The 18379-nt window shown below is 26.5% G+C and overlaps 2 protein-coding genes across 4 annotated transcripts; both read left to right on the top strand.

The window, feature by feature from the left end:
- The first annotated feature begins 138 nt into the window (after window positions 1-138).
- LOC112679689 lies at window positions 139-1476 on the top strand. Of its 2 annotated transcripts, none has more exons than XM_025549585.1 (2): window positions 139-170; window positions 1075-1476. In XM_025549585.1, the coding sequence occupies exons 1-2, from the start codon at window positions 154-156 to the stop codon at window positions 1454-1456; spliced, it is 399 nt and encodes a 132-aa protein (XP_025405370.1). In that variant the 5' UTR covers window positions 139-153; the 3' UTR covers window positions 1457-1476. The 2 variants fall into 2 exon arrangements, with proteins under 2 accessions (XP_025405370.1, XP_025405371.1); XM_025549586.1 differs by lacking the exon at window positions 139-170 and adding an exon at window positions 921-1006.
- Window positions 1477-4924: 3448 nt separating this feature from the next.
- LOC112679688 (tryptophan 2,3-dioxygenase) lies at window positions 4925-18022 on the top strand. 2 transcript variants are annotated; one of them, XM_025549583.1, is made up of 9 exons: window positions 4925-5211; window positions 5295-5440; window positions 6198-6271; window positions 6377-6439; window positions 7070-7207; window positions 8977-9177; window positions 16342-16564; window positions 17300-17393; window positions 17757-18022. In XM_025549583.1, exons 1-9 carry the CDS (start codon window positions 5165-5167, stop codon window positions 17848-17850), a joined length of 1080 nt encoding a protein of 359 aa, XP_025405368.1. In that variant the 5' UTR covers window positions 4925-5164; the 3' UTR covers window positions 17851-18022. The 2 variants fall into 2 exon arrangements, with proteins under 2 accessions (XP_025405368.1, XP_025405369.1); XM_025549584.1 differs by having other exon boundaries at window positions 4927-5211; window positions 5298-5440.
- The last annotated feature ends 357 nt before the right edge of the window (window positions 18023-18379 follow it).

The following is an 18379-nucleotide window of genomic DNA, read 5'->3' as shown; positions in this document are numbered from 1 at the left end:
TTATTTTTATTATTTTCTATTCATATTAATTTTAGGAATATCTATATTGTATGATACATTTAATTACGATGACGACGTAGACAAGATCCTAACTTATTTTGATGCAACGTACCGTACGTTACGTACGTTAATGGAAATTATAGAACAATAACTATGGAATTTGAAACCACGTATGTAAAACGCCAAACGACAATTTGTCCACCATATTTATAAAATGTATATAATGTATCAAAAAAAGTTTATGCTCGCACTAATAACATATCTGAAGCATTCAACAATAAATTTCAAAATTTTGTGAGGATTAAACATCCAAGTATTTATATTTTTATTGAATCGATACAAATAATTAATTCTACAACGATGCTATCTTTGACAAAGTCTAACGAATATATTTTTTAAAAAGAGAAAAAAATATTGTATCTGTTTGTAATAGTTTTGATATCAACATTTCCAAATACGAATTTTTGAATTATTTATATACCCTATGTCTCACTAAGAAACATTGATGAAAAATTTTTTGACTTTCATAAATTGTAATTATTATTCTTGTGACGTGTTAATTACAATATTAAACATTAAATGCTTAGCATTATTATTATTATTTTAATAATATTATAATATAAGAACGTTTTATGCTAAAAAAATATTTTTTTTTTAACTTTTAAGCCGGGGACCAATTTTTCTAGATCCGTAAATAACAGATTGTAAATATCTTTTAAATAATAATAAAAAGAAAAAACCATAGATCCTTTATAACCGAGGCCGTAGTCAATTACCTATCTTGCTTAATGGTAAATTTGAATCTGTGTCTGACCAAGAACGGTTCTTACTACTCCCGTTTTCGGTTCTGGTATCATTCCGATACGTTTATATATTTGTGCACTTATGGTCACCCTGTGGTAGTTATTACTTTTCGTTATCAACATGTGTTGTTTTACATGCGTTCTTGTTTACATATTATCAATCGCATGCCTAGATAAGATCGTTGCCGATTTGCTACTTTTAAGTATTACTTTGTTTTTAGTTTGCTGAAAGTCGCGTTTAAATTAATCAACATTGTTATTTATATTTTAGATACAGTGAGTTTATGATAATTACAACTATGGGTAAAGTACGGTCGACGAAGATGGAACCCCATAAAATATTTTCAAAGGCGGTAATGAAGATGAAGTTTATGAACCCAGATGTTGGCACTAAGGAAGAAGACATAAAAATTAAATCTGAACACCGTACTAAGAAGAAGGACTTTGTGAAGGTGAATAGCTGGGAACCGTTTTATGATTTGTTACCTATGTCAAGATTATCATTCAACGGCATGAACCCTGATGTAGAGAACATGATGAAAAAACTTGGTGTGCTCCAGCGAGATCCTCAGGAACATGGTAAAATGGATGTGGATATAACTGTTGAAGAAATGATCATAAGAAAAAATAAAATGAGACAGAAAAAAAAATAAATTGTAATCATTTAAAAATATTATGTTTTGTATTTCATTTTATCATTACATTTTTATTGTTTATGAGTTAATAAACTACATATAAACAATGTTATTAAGCTTATAACACAGCTGCTCCCATTATGTATATTTGTAATTATTTATACCTGTATGACTAATATTGTATTTTTAATAAAAAATTATCGTCTATTTTCTATTTTATAATTATTATAATATAATATATTTTTATAAAATTATAATCATTATTAATTTGCATATATTTTTAGATATTTTCATTTTAAGGTTAACAATTAGGGTTTTTATAAAAAATAAAATAATAATTCTTAATTATTTATTATATTTAATTGATTACTATTTATTTTTAACATTTAAAATAATATTACATTACTGTATATCAATTGTATTATTGTATAAACAGAGTGTAAATCATTTTCAAATTTACCCATTACAACTTTAACAATTATTCTTTTCTTTTTAAATTTTTTAGTACTTTGGTACTCTGGTGTATTATTAATAGAGCTCGGATATTTATGCACTTAACAAGTTGACTGACAAGCCTATTGGAGTGAAATTGTTGCAGATATTTTGAGAGTTAAATTTAATACAGACATATTTCTCTGTCTGTTTTTTCTCTTTAATTCAAATATGTAATAAAATAAGAGTTAAAATCAACTCTCATACATTAAAAATCAATAAATAAATTAGAAAAATGGCTGTAGTATGTATACACTTATGCATTAAAAAATAACTAAATATAAATTCAAAATATACACGTAAAAAACAAAATTGGCAGAATAAAATTTATTTTACCTTCAGTTTTAAATATTATTATGTTATTTTATTTATACAATGATACTTGGTAATTGCAACTGATACAATGACACTTCACAATGATTTCTAAATTCCCTCTATTTAAAATTACATAAAATTATCAATCTAATTTAAAACTTGTCCAAATCAAAAGGATAACAATTTTAATATTTATTGGAATCTCTCCAACATCAAGTCATCCCTACGACAACTGGATTTTTCAACTGTAAATTGTAATTTTATATTTGCATTATATACCTTAATTAGTTGTAAAACTACACTATGTTATAGATTACGTTTCAATTATTTATATAAGATGAATATATTTGTTAATGTGAAACTGTATTTGTAAGTATCATTAAGTTTAGATTACAAGATTATCAGTAAAACTTTTAAAATAAAAAAAAAAAAAAATTAGATGTTAATTTTATATTTTTTTAATATTATACATATACTAATTTAGAATATGAGTGTTATGTTGTAATACAATGGTTTTTTTAATTTGATCAAATTTGAATCTAAAAATGATGCATATTTTTTGATGATTATATATGTACAATTACCTATATAATTTATCATTTACCTACATGTTGATTTAAATTATTTTTAAATATTTCTATTATGTACTGAAATATACATTTATATTCTTAAAATTCCAATAATATGCATTTAAAAAATATAAAGTTTGCAAAAATATGCAAAATAAAAATAGTATTTTTTGATTCAGTAGAATAGGGGACTATAACTTACTGATATTTTGTCAATATAATTCCATATCAGAAAAAATGTGCATGAAAAATTATTTCAATATAAAGCTCCACTTACTTATATGAACAGACGTTTTCATAATTGAAATACGTCGAATTTCAGTACCTATGGAACAAACTTAAACGACGAACATTTATTAGTGACGTTGTTGATTGGAATAATAAAGTTAGATGCAAACTATCAAAAAATTTTAAAATACAAGCATTTCCAAACTTATGTTTATTTGTGTAACTTAATCGTATTTAAATAAATATACATTTTTTTAAAATCTAAATAAATTTATTCTTCAATTTCGTTACATCTCTATTTTTTTAAAAAATAAAGACCTGCGATGTCAAAGCGTATCTCAGAATTGACCGGCCATAAAAAAAAGTTGGAGACCTATGCAGTAGAACGTGAATCAAATTTGTATTTAATTTGGATTAATAGTAAAATATTTGCAAATTCGTAAACATCCGAGTCCTACTTATCAGTGGCGTATATAGGGGGGCCTAGTGGGCTACAGCCTCCATCCGAAATGTTTTAAAAAACTTAAAAATTTTTTTAAACATATATTATATTTCAATGGGTATTTATACTTAATTATAATTTGCGTTCAACGTCAAATCTTTTTGAGAAATTCTGTAAATTAAATGTAGATAAGTACCTACCTACTGTGTTTTGTTAGTAATTCTTAGACAGCAGTGGTAATTTAACTCTGTCCATAATAGCCCCTCCCGAAAATATTTTCTGTATACGCCACTGCTACTTATTATGTATTACGGTTATTAAATACTTTCTATTTGGTAGTCTTGTAAAGTTTTAAAGTATACTTTTAAAAAGTATTTATTTATTATTTAATAAGTACTTAATATTGAATTATGATTTTTTTTTAAATAAAAATTCTTGACTAATTTGCCAGTAAGTAGACAAAAGAATAGATTTTGGGTATGTTTTTACTGTCTAAGAACTTTGAAATTATTAAACACCTCGGCCTACTAGTTTTTTAATTAAATATGCATGCACGCATCTGTTATGTATATCAAGAAATACTACATTAAATAAATTATGTATCTATTTAGTGTTGATATCGTATTTACTGTATGTCATTTTTATGATATCAATAGACAACACATTGTATACTTTAGACAGAAGCCATAGTACAAATATACATATATATATATATATATATATATATATATATATACACACACATATAAGGTACAGGTCAAACTGATGAAAAGACAGGGTAAATTGATATATTTGTATACAGAGTGATTTTTTAAAAATAAGCCAGTCGTTGTTCTAAAAGATTATTATTTGATTTAATTTTTATGTAGTAAAAATTATCAAGGCTTTCTTTTCAATAACAATTAAACCTATCCTTTTATAAATTAACAATAATAGTTAAACTACGACTTCAGCATAGACAGTAATAAATACACTAAGAATCAGTTTTATAAAATTAAAACATGGACATTTGATGGCCAAAGAAGAAATTTTATCATTACATATACAGTAATATACTAACTGAATGTAGTCATCATTATTATAGAGGACACCCAACTATAACGGAATTTAATGTTAATTTAATCAACACCAATAGTAATCATAAATTAATTTTTCCCTGCTTAGTTTATTTCATGTAATTTTTTTTGTTTCACGTTTTTTTTAATTTTTTTTTATCAAGTATTTTTTTCATAGTCGGGGATTTTTTTTTTTGGTTTTATAATTTATTTTTGAAAAATCTGAGTTTGATAGTTTATAATACGGGGGTTATACTCGTACGTAATCGGTTATTATGTAAACTATGCAATTTTAAAGAAAACCCATGAATTTATATTATGTAACAAATCGTGAAAATATAACTCAATACTTGCAGGACTTTCATTTGGAACCTACGAGTGTATTATGTTGCCTTGGACAAGATATTATATTACTTTGATGCTTTTGCTATAAGCCTTACCTCAGTGGGTTTTCGCTACACATTACATATTTAACTTCTAAAACGAGCGAACCTTTACTTCTACAAACTAGTAGGTAGGACATCGGTTTTTTTCATCATTCAGTAAAGAAGGATATAGAAAAGTGTACAATTTGTTATTTCATTATTATTGTCAATAAGTAATAAATTAGAAAATTTAATTTAAAATGAGTTACATGAATGGTATAGACAGAATCAATGATCAGCAAAAGAAGTAAGTGTATATTTTTATAACCCCTTCATAACTTATAAAATTTAAAATTTGTTAATGTGTGAAATTAAATTAAATTGATTTAGCAGAAGGTGTAAACAAATTAATATATTGTCCAAAGGCTATGCTGATTATTTACAACTCGACAAACTGTTAAGTTCGCAAACCATGTTAAGCTCACAAAATGATAGGGTTTCTTATGATGAGCATCTCTTCATAATAACACATCAAGGTATTTATGCTTAATGTCTTAATTTAAATAAACAATATATGAAATACTATTAACTTTTCTAGTTTGATGATTTAAATTTAAATAAAATAATAATAATACTTTACAGATTAAACCATCACAAATTATCTTATATATTTTTTAAAAATTTAAAATAAAGTATGTTATAGCAAATAATAATATTCTTATTTATCACCGTTTTATTTTGTATTATTAACAGTAATATATTTAGAATAACATTATTTATTTTATAAAATATTTTATTTTCTTATGACTTAAATTTTTATAGTCATTTTTAAATTTTCTTGTAAAATATCCATGAAATAATTTTGATTAGACAAAAAATGTTGAAAACATTTTGCAAGATCCAAATATGACTTGATTCCTAAAACATTTTTATTATCAGATGATAATTACAGTTACCTTTTCAGTTAAATAAATATTTAGAGTTTATAGAATTACAGTTTTATATTTTTAATTATTATTTAATAATTTTCAGTTTACAAAGACTTCAGTATTTATTTTTTATACTTTGTTGATCATTTCATACAAGAATAATATGTACCTATTTTATATTAGGTATATTATATATTTTTTGTGACAAAACATAGTTTTAAATGAAAGACCAATTTAATTTAATATTATACAATTTATCAAAAATATTTAATTATTTAACATAGTAATTAAAATCATACATTGATGCTTAATTAAATGCTTTAAATTTAATTATTTTAATGTGTTATAATTTTATTTATTTCAGCCTATGAATTATGGTTCAAACAAATTTTATTTGAAATGGACATTGTTTGTAAATTATTGGTCGCTAATCTTTGGGTATGTATCCGAATAATATTTTTGTTGCATTTTTGTAACAAATAATTTGTAATTTAGTTTTAGAAAATATAATATTCTAATTAAATATTTTGATGGAATTTTTAGAATAACGAGACTGAAATGTGTAACGCTCTAAAACGTTTAGGTAGAATTTCATCAATTTTTAAGGTAAATTTATGCAAAACAAAAACAAGTTTTGAATTTTAAATCTGTAGGAAAATCCTTACGTTGAAAAAAAAATTAGAAATGTTACTAGAATTCATTTGTTTTACACTTATAAGGTTTTTTCATTAGCAAACGGTTGAATAGCCAACATTCGACAAGTATTAATTACTGTTTTATTCTATGGTTAAAAAGGCCTTTCAAGAACATTCCATCTCATACCCATTCCTCCATTTTTATTTATCTATTGCTCTTTCTTTCTAATTCGTTCCTCCATATAGAGATTGTATATTCTTTTTGACTTAATATTTCCATCTTGTTTTGTGTCTTTCAATTGGTCTTTTCCCACGCAGATTTTGCTCCATCACTGTTTTTATTAATTCATTTTGCTTCCTCCAGGAATGGCTTGCCCATTGGAATCATTGATTTTTATCACTTCCCTTATGATTGTGCTTTGGAATATCAATTCGAGCTTTGTATTTTTTTCTTCTCCATTTTCCACTGATGTTATCCTTAACTAGTCCAAAGATTTTTCTCAATATTTTTCTTTCACGTATTAAATATGTATTTTCTTATTTACTGTTATGGTTATTATATATACATGTCAATAATTTATGATATTTGTATTTTATCAAGTTACTACTAGAACATTTTAGTATTTTGGAGACTATGAGTTCTTCAGATTTTGCTGAATTTCGTGGATACTTGAAACATGCATCAGGCTTCCAGAGTCTCCAATTCCGTATGATTGAAAATAAATTCGGACTGAAAAAGGTATACTACTTAAGAATATGATAATAAACATACTTCTAGGAGTATATTTAACTGATAAAATATAATATAACACTTGTTAAATACTTTATGGAATAACTAATTATTATTTATTTATAATAAAATGTATCATAAATTAATATAAATATTTGTGTAATTGAGGAAAACAGTCAGACTTTGAATTCCTTCAAATAGATTACCTAATCTAGGTTGGTTTTCACAATTTAACATTACATTAAGTTTTGCAATTTCGATTTTGATTTTTTATTAAATTTACACATTACATCGTATTATTATAATAAACAATTAAAAGTGAAGAACCTAATAGATTCAAAAGATTGTTTATAGTTTACGAGTATAATGATCCTAAACTATCAGAGATCAGTTTTTATTATATGTTGACAAATATTTTATTTTTAGAAAATCAATTTTAACTAATGGTAAGTACTTAAAAAAACGGTATACCTATATCTCAATTTCAATATTCGAAATTCCACATCAATGTAGATAGTAGGAGTACATTTCAATTTAAACTAGATAGTATTTTTTTTTTTTTAACGTATTTTATATAATTTTGTAATTGATTTTTTTATTTTGCTGTTCATACTAAAAAATAAAAAATAAAATTATGAGAGAAATATCTGTGAACTTTTTATGAAGGTAATTAACGTTCAATTAAATAAAATTATATAAGAATATTACAGTGAATAATAATATAATTAAATACATTGCTAACTCTTTTATTATTTTAAGATATTTTAGTATAAATTACTTTTATGAAATGTATCATATGTAAGATCACTTTTGTAACACATTACTTATGTATTGTGTTAATATTGATTTATTAAATATTTTAAATTGTATTGTTTTTATTATACTCCCATTGTTGGACTGACTCATTTTTAATCTTTGAAATTTTCCCAATCTTCCTCATTGTTTAATTCGTTCCTTAATCTCTTTTTTTGTAAAAGTCAAACTCTAAATTGAAAACCTACAGATTAGTAGACACACTATAATAAGATATTCGAGACTATAATTGAGTCATAAATAGGAACCTATTTCCATTACACGGTTTTAATCTATCAACGACTATTTTTGCTGAACTATGTCACTGCAGTAATAGTGCTTATTAATTTTTCGAATATTTTTGGAATGCTTGTTTTTGTAGATTGTTAATGGGAGCGGATTTAGGCATTTTGAAGCCTTAGGAAAAATAAAAATGTAGCCCCTTGTCAACAGTAGCATATATATGCACCCCTCTTCGCACATGAGTTACATAATAAATTAATAATTACAATTCACTTTAAATTTTCACAAACAAAATTACAATGTTATAAGTATATATTTAATATTTCTCTAAAATATTATATTTTGCTGATATTTATTTTATTCGATGAAAATTGAATTAAAAGAACAAATTTATATAAAAATCTGAGAGTCTCATAACGGAAGCCATAGTCAGTTGTCTTTCTGCTATAATGGAATAAATTACTACTCCTTAAGCGAAAGTATTAACAGCCATATTTTAGGTATAAATAATATTGAATTCGATTTTTAAAAATTTAGAGATATTGATTTAATTAAAACTATTATTTTGTCAATAATGCTAAGAGGGGTCTTTGTATATAACGTATTATTACAAAATTTTCTATATAATATGATTTAATTTTTAGAAGAAATCGTAAAATCTAATAGTAAAAATATACTAATTGAGAGCTAAAGTTTTAAATGGAAAATAAATTGTATTGTTTTTTTTTTTTTTAATTTGCAAGGAAAATCGCGTCGATTGTTGTAAATCATATACTGATTGTTTTAATGGAAAAAAATCAGAAGAATTCGAACGGACTTTAACCGAACCAAATTTACTAACTTTGGTCTGTCGCTGGCTGGAATCTATGCCGGTTCTACAAGATAATACCATATGGGACCAGTATAGAAGAGCTGCTGATCTTTGGTTAGAAGAATCTACTGAGGTATTTTTAGTAGTATTTTAAACTACTATGTATTATTAATTCAAATTTACAGTAGACTACAACTAAAATGTAAACCATTAATATTTTAATCTTTATTTTATCATACAGTTTAATTGAGATTTAATTAATACTATAATATAATTTTAATTTAAAAACGAGTGAGATTCCTAGATCGGGTGAGATTCATGGTACCTATACCCATAGTGATAGGAGGACAGTATTGCTGTATTGTTTTTCAAACTTGAAATAAATATACCATTGCTCTAGTAAAAACGATTTAGTGAAACAGGTAGAGTAGACCAATTTATAACTCTTGAGACGGTTGATATAGTAGAAGAACCAAATTTCATTATAAAATAGGTTGACAATTTAATGTCCTAATATTTATTAAAAAAATACATGTAAAATATAGTAACATCGAAAATGTTAAATGCCTATTAACATCACATAATGTATTAAAATATTTCGAAACTGAAAAATTTCTTCAACTAAGTAACTTATATCGTTTAATGGAAATTTGTTGTAATATCCGATTTCGTCAAATTTTTATTTTGTAACCTTTATAAATTATTTTTTTGACTATCTAGTATTTATTTATTTATTTTTTTTTTTGATTACAAATAAAATCTTAAAAAAAATGTTGTATTCAATTTCCAAGCCTTAAGTTTAAAAATTAAAATTGTTATGACTTTTTAACTACAAAAATCGTAGTTTTTATTGTTTTGTTAAAATTTAATATTCAGATGCTAATAAATTTCTTAAATCACCAAGAACCGATGTTTGTGGTGTAGGACCTATATATACCTGCAATTTTTATTTACATTATCAAGTTAGTTGTTGGTGATTGCTTTTATAGTTTATTTAAATTATTCATTACAAGACACGTTTTCAGTTTAAATCCTAATGGTTAACATTGACTAACATTGAATTATTGTAATGAATAAAAAATCCGTAGGTGCGTAAATCCTATAAGTGCGTGTGAGAGCAATAAAAATTAAATGAATTGAAAATGTAACATAGTTAATCTAAAGCTTATGGATTTTGAATTGTTTGTATAATTTTATCATATTGCATGAGTGATAAAAAGCCTAAATAGATGTTGAATGTCACAGTAGGTATTATAGTTTTATGAAGTGAATAATTGAGTAAGTATTCTGAAATTGGACAATCGATGATCTGTAAACTTTTCAACTCTATAATTTATAGACGTATATTTAATAAAATTAAAAACATTGTTATATTTAGGAATAGTTATTATTAGAGACCGGATTTTCATGCAGTAAAAATCAAAAAAATGTGCAGTTAATAACTTAAAAATTGCAAAAATATGCAGTTAAGTGCCTAAATCGTGCAAAAATGTATTTTTTTTTAAAATCGCTTAATACTTTCCAAAATTTTGTAAACATTCAAAGTACATTGATTTAAACGCTTGAATTATACTTTATTTATCCAGTTTTTTACACTATTACAGAATTAGCAAAAAATTAATGAGTAACTAATAATTAAAAGATTAATATAAATATATACATATATAAAAAAAACCATACCAACAGAGTTAAACTATTTAATTTTAATTTTAACTATTATACATACATAAAAAAATTTATTTTTTTATTGAGTTAAAATTTACAATGTTATACATTTCAAAATTGTGTGCAGAAAATTTGTGCCTTCTATCACTCAATATGTCTTTTAATTTGGAAAATATTCGTTCTACTTCAACAGAAGTGATAGGACTCATTTTGTAGCAAGCGACGATTGCAGGCTGTTGTTCAACATTTATATTTTTCGTACCATTTATGCAATCGTTGTATTTTTTAATGAGAGCGTAACCTATGTTTTTTTCCACAACGGAGTTAAATTTGTGAGCCATAATTTGTCCTTTCTCGTTATTTATTTTTTTAAGACTTTCTCCTATAGTTTCAAATATTTCAATTTGTTTATTGAGGGATACATTTCGAGTTTCTAACTGGGTTAACGTCTGGGGAAAAGTTGACAAATGTGATTTTATTAAAGTCAAATCAGAAATTATTGACGCCGAAGTTATGATTCTCTTTAATTTTTTGATAGTCTGTACGTCTTCATCCAATGCATTAATAAATATTTTAAATTTATTAAAATTTTCCGCATAAAATAAAGCTGCTTCCAACCATGTTCCCCACCTTGTGATCACAGGCTCCGGTGGTAGTTCACATTCCATAATATTTTTATATACCTTTACTCGGTGCGGTGATTTAAGCAATATTTTTTCCTCATTATTTACCAGCTTGTTTATTTCTGGAAAAATTTCGTGGACTTTTTCTAATACTCTATTTAACCCGTGGGCTACACAGGTTACATGGATCATGTTTGGGTAGAATGTTTTCAAAGCTTGTCCAGTTTTTATCATATAAGGTGCCGCGTCTGTTACAAGGAGAAGCACTTTATACTGATAATCTGAATTTTGTAAAAAAAAAATTCATCAGATTGTCGTTAATAAATTGAGAGACAGTGTCATAATTTGTTTTAGGGAGAACCTTACAGGCGATTAAAAATGGTGTGGGATCAATTTCTTGGTGAAGAATTCCAACCAAAAGGTTACATACATAAAGTCCTCTAGCATCAGTAGTCTCATCGACCATAACGTATATATAATGTTCTCCAATTTTTTGACGAATTTTAACCATAGTTGAATCGAAACAAACTTGCAGATACTTTCTCCTGAGTGTACTCTCGTCAGGTATACTTTTATTTGTATATTTTTGTAAAAAGGATCTAAACGGAAGGGACTGCAGTTTGAAAAATGGTATATTTGCTTCTAAAGCCTGGCACAAATCAATATAAAATTGGTTTTGGCTGCTTGATGTTTCAAAAGAATTTGTAATTTGTTGTTGTATCGGTTTGTTTTTATTAGTTTTAATTGATTCTGGTGAATAGCTAACGAAAAATAATAATAAAAAATTGATGCCTAATTCTTAAATAAAAATATTGTTTCTTACCAGTGTTACAATGAGCATCAATTTGAGATTTCCTTTCACATCCGATTGATTTTTCACAAGAAGCGCATAAAACAGATTTCCCATCAGATTTCAACTCTGGGTAATTTGATATCCAGGTTTTAATTGCTGATGACAGACTTGACCCAATTTTTGCCATTTTATAAATTTGTTTATATTTTTTTACGTAAATTATTCGTAATGAAACTATCACGACACTAACCAATTTAAGAAACACTCAAACACAAAGTCAGACAGAAACTAAAGTGCTAATGGCCGGAGATTTAATTCATTATCTAATTAGTAGTTGCTATCATTTATTTTTACCACGAAACACTAATAAATTTATGTTATTCTAAGAATATTAGCAGCTTGGGTTCACTTTTTCCTTTTGTATAGTTAAAAACTGAAATAAACAAATATTTACGTACATACCTGTATGTAGGTAATATAATTGTATATACCTATCTAGCTACTTATATACATATATATATTATCTAGTTAAATTTTAAAAATACAGAATATGCAATTTCATGCAACGAAAATCAAAATCATGCAATTTAGAATAAAAAGTGCAAAACGTGCAATTTCGTGCAAAATAAAACTATGTTTAAATTAATCTGCTTCTCATGATTCGGATTTATAATTTGTTTTTATATGATTTAAAACAAAGGAAAAAAAGTTGCGATTGCACGAGAATCCAGTCTCTAGTTATTATTATAAATTACTGGACTAAAGTAGAGTGACCATATTTAAAAAAAATTAAATACAGGACAAAATTAAATTTTTTATATTTTGTTTTTGTTGATTTTTAACTGTGAAAAAATATAATTTTTAAACTATAAAGGATTAAAATAAAATAAATAAAAACATTATAGTAAAAACATAAAATAACATAATTAAATTAATATTTTTTAAAATGTCCTCAGATCCTTTATTCATGTACTTTAATTATTTTAAAAAACTTGTTAATTCACTTTGATGACGATTGTTGCGACATTTTTTCACTATTAAATATTACATATTATTATGAAGAACTAATTCAATTTAATAATTTGGGGTATTCTAGAAGAAATTTATGAAATTCTATACATGAAATATTTTTAAAATGTTTTTTACGATTATTATCGATCTAATTGTGTTCATAAGAAATCGATTTTTTTCAACTGACCATAAAACGTTTTAATTTGAAAATACTCTTTCTACCGAAGCATTAGTTCCGGGAATAGCCAATGAATACTCTGAAATAATCATAACATATTGAATGGGAATGTTATTTTTTACTAGAATTTTAAATATTTCACACCACCTACATTCAGCTTTTGAATTATTCTTATAGTTTTGAATCCAACGAAAAACTTTTAGTGGTTCAAAGTAACATCCCATTCGAAATTTTTCCATATAAGATAAAAACGTGTCATAAAACTCATCCATTGCCTCAATACATTTTTTTTCGCTTTACAGAGTATTATTATCAAGATCTGAAATAAGTTGAGCTAATGATAGCTAATAATGAGGCACTGATTAAAAAAAATGTTGACTTTTCCGATTTTTTATTGTACCACTTAACATTTCTAGTCTTTCATACACCTCACATGTCGATAAATGATCACCTTCAATCTTCTTTATTGTATCAGTTGGGAACTGATTAACCCGTTCAAAAAGCTTTTGCAGGTACGTACAAATCAGACAGTGCGTACCTGTGATGATAAGCTTGAACCAGCAGTGTATCGCCTATCGACAACCGGCTTTTCTAAAATAACCGACCGGTACCGCCGTCATCACATCCGAGTTCAAGCGACGTCGCGACGTGTCGTCCACAAAACGAAAGGTGCTTTCTATTATTACTCGGTTATTTGATCCTATCGGTGCCTAGGTCTGTCGATGCTGTGGGAAAAATGTTTTATGCAACAATTGTGTTCCGAAAAACTCGAATGGGACGATCCATTAACTGTACATCTGTCTTGTGAGTGACAACAGTTTTTGTTCGATTAACCGTTCATATATAATTTAAATTCACCATGTCATATCGATGTCACTCGTTATCAAATGTCCAACTGTTAGGTCCGCAGACATCACAGTCAAGGGTCACGCAGCCACCGGATATACTATTAATGGGATAGGAATAACCGAATGATTCGATTATCAACATAATCGAATGGTTTTAATAATCCAAATAATGGTACCAGACATATTTATCAAAAGAAAATTAATTGAATTATTCGAAAAAATTGAGTGTTTTACTCATTGCCCATTGGGTAGTAAATTAAGTCGACTGTCCATCAGTGTTGTATTATTATTTATTTTATTTTTAATTGGTATAATTCCCGGTAACGGTAACTGCCACACTAATCGGTTTAATATGTATAAATGTTTGAATTGAAAATGTATGTGCGCGTACATTTAGTTAGATCCGTTTCACCGCTTTTCTTCACTCGCCAAAATGCAAAGAGTCCTAGCTTACGTTATCCGATTTTTCCATTTTTCGTGGCCAATCAACCGTTGTTTCGCGTCCAGCCACGTAAGCCATTTTCGCACGTCAGTATGGATTACGGAGGTCCGTCCACGGTGAGCAAATACCGTCGACGAAACGTGCGCAAAAACAAAAACAACAAAGGTGTACTTAGCGTTGTTTGTATGCATGTGTGTAAAGGCCGTCCATTTGGAGGTCTTCAGTGATCTAACCACAGACGCATTTCTCACTGCGTTTCTTCGTACGTCACGATATTCCCGCAAATATCTATTCTGACTACTGTAAAAACGACGTCGGGGCCGCGCGTCATCTGAAAGCGTTTTTTCTTTGAGATGTCAATGAATAAAACTGAATTGTGTCACATTAAAAATATACTTGGCACTTCAACCCACCTGCCGCGCTCTATTTCGGCGGTATTTAGAAATAAAAAGTACATTTCATCTGAAGCATGTCATTGACACTGAAGTACTCACTTATGAGGAATTTCAAACATTAGTATAGAGGATATACTCAATTCGCGAACCATCACACCCATCTCTTCGGATCCTCATGATCAGGGTGCTTTAACGCCCGGATTATATTTTTTGATAGGACAACCGATTCATGCGTTGTTCGATTTCGATATCATCGATGTTCAAACTAACCGATTAAATCGACGGCAACTTATAACAACAGTGTCACCAATCTTATTGGAAGCGGTGCTCACGCGAATACTACACTGCAAGCGCGTTAAATTGGTCAAAACCATCTCCAAATTTCGAGGTTGTTGTCGAAGCCGCAAATCGACCTACCACGGAATGGCACTTAGGTCGAGTAATCAAGGTATACCTAGATAACTTGGTGCGTGTAGTGTTTGTGTTTGAACATCTATTATAAATTGTAAAATGAATGCGTATATATGTGCTAAAAGGTTTATCTTCCAAATATTTGATAAAATAAAATAAAATATTAAATTTAATAACAATAATAATAATAAACATTTGATAACGAACTAGTCGCGACCGTTCTGTAAATAAAATACGTACGGCTTACATTGCCGACCAGGGGCGGCTTGATTATGAATTTTGTGGTTCACTGAACCACCAACAACTTTGGGGTGGGTGTCATTTTAATAGGTGGGTACTTGGTCTTGGCGTCTGGCAGCGGTAGGTTATATAAAATTGATGATTTAATACAAATTAGGTAAGTTTTGTATCTAGTATGACTTTTTGGTAGGTGGGTGGGTGGTATTAACTATACTTGAACCACTAACTGAAAAATGTCAAATCGCCTATGTTGCCGACAATAATGTGATGCAGCAATATTTATGGTAAAAACAAGAATCCAAAAATACAATTGAAAAGTATAGATTCTTATACTCCAGTCAATAATTTTATACAAAAATTTCGTAAAACCACAATATTTTATAAAATAAATTTAAAAGTTATAAATGAACAGTAGATAAGGTAAAAAACCAGATTATTCGGGAAAGACTAAAAAATACAGGATATATAGTGTTCTGAAAGAAGTTTGTCTGGACAACAGGACACAAAGTTGAAATAAAGTACAGTTCTATATAAAACATGACGTATGATCATTCTAGACTGGCGTACACATTTTAATTATTTAAGTTGTATCGATGTTTTATTATTTTATTATTACTTGTACTTTACATTTTAACGTATTATCTTTAAATTACTTCTGGTTTACTAATTAATCCATTAAAATTGTACTTAGACTGATATATCATGCCTGGAGAAACGTCGAGATCTTATGGACTCATTATTTAAATGTGATCAGCATAAACGTTTGGTAGATCAGGGGAATCGAAAGTTTACTCATCAGGCACTAAAGGGTGCTATAATTCTTCGTACTTACCGACATGAAAAAGGATATGCTTTAGCCAACAGAATATTAGACTCATTGGTGGATATCGATACCATGTTATCCAAGTGGAGATGTAAATATTCTATTATTTAACTATTAATTATAATTAATGAATAATGAATGCTAAATAGTATATTAAATAGTAAATAATAATTAGCTAGGTCTAATAAAATATTTTTATTCAAGTTTTATTCTGTAATTATGTACAGTATATACCTAAATGGGAAATTTTACCAATTTCAACACCTATTTTTGTAAATTATATCCGCTTAGAATATAAAAAGTTTCAAATGATTTATTGATCATCATTTATTATACTATATTTTTTTTTCAAATGAACCATTGAATGTATCCTTAAGTTTTTATCAATAATTATTATCACGAGGTGAATCTGTGATTTATACTTCTCTCCACATGGTGACACGTGTGCGGACGTTAATCCCAGTGGATTAGATCTTGGCTTATATTATAAATATATAATTATAACCTTAAGCATATCTATGTTTTCATTTATTTTATTTAATTTGCATTAATTGTATTCTTAAATAATATTGATTAACGCAAATTCTTCATACAAAATTATATTTGTTCTATAATTTAAATAAAATAATATTTTTTTATACTTACCATAGACAACGAATAATTTAAAATTATGTAGCTGATTAATTTTATTTTTAGATTACAAAGTAATATTTTGATAATATCATTAATCTTATGTGATTGAAATAAATATATAATGCATAAAACATATATAATAGATATACATATTATGATACTTAATGATTATTAATTTCAAGTTATTTAACAGTCTGTCATTTCGTTATGGTACATAAAATGATCGGATCGCATAATTCTGGTACGGGTGGCACTATTGGCTCTGAATATCTAAGATCGACTTTAAGGTAATTATTTATTAGAGTATAATATGTATAGAGTAATATACAGTATAAGTTTTAGATAGAAACTTTTAAAATATAACGTTTAGAATTATTAAAGTTTTAATTTTTTTATAATTATTTTTTATGGCTTTAAGGGGTGATAAAAAATATATATCATCAATCTAAGATTATTAAAATTTAGTAATCAAATTCAAATTACATAAAATTAAAAATTATGTGGGATTCGAAGTTTCTATTAACATTTCAGAATTATATGACGTTAAAGCATTCAAAATGAAACATTATTTATATCAGTTATATATATTATAATATTATATGTAGTCATTGTATTCATATAATAATTTATTGAATACATTTTAATTCTAGTGATTCATATCGGACATTTATCGACTTGATCAATCTACCAGCCCTCATGGTACCGGCTACATATGTTCCACCACTAATATCACAAATTTTATGAAACCTAATTAAATATTTTTTTAAATAAATATATTACTTATTATCTTGTGAGTTAGAATTTAAAATTATAAAAAATTGTTTAGTTAAATGCAGTTATTAGTCTCTACCATTATTTAGCCAAAATGTTTTTTTATTTATTTATATACTGTATTATTTGAATATACTAAAGTGAAGCACATACAATAAATGTTTATTTCAACAAGGATTATATTGTATATATTTTTAAAATTAATATTACTTAATAACAAAATACCTACTCAACAATTTTCATTGTTGTATTATCTTAAAGAATTTGTTTAGTTTGAACAAGTGTAGGTTCAATGTAATATTATTCAAAGTCATTGAAAATTAAAAGAACAGGCTCAGCGTACAATATGTAAGTAGTGCATGTTAGTGTTAGTACATTCCTGTAATTATAATTAATAATAAAAAAATGCTAAACCATGGTTATATTAGGTTATATTACTATGTCATTTATATAGTAAATGTAAATTGTACAAGTACTTGTAATTTATTCAAACACTTAAAAC

The sequence above is a fragment of the Sipha flava genome, unplaced genomic scaffold, assembly GCF_003268045.1.
Source record: "Sipha flava isolate LNK unplaced genomic scaffold, YSA_version1 166_pilon_pilon, whole genome shotgun sequence".
In the NCBI taxonomy this organism is placed as follows: Eukaryota; Metazoa; Arthropoda; class Insecta; order Hemiptera; family Aphididae; genus Sipha; species Sipha flava.
The sequence above is the reverse complement of the archived record's forward strand: the minus strand, read 5'-3'. Positions and strand labels throughout refer to the sequence as shown.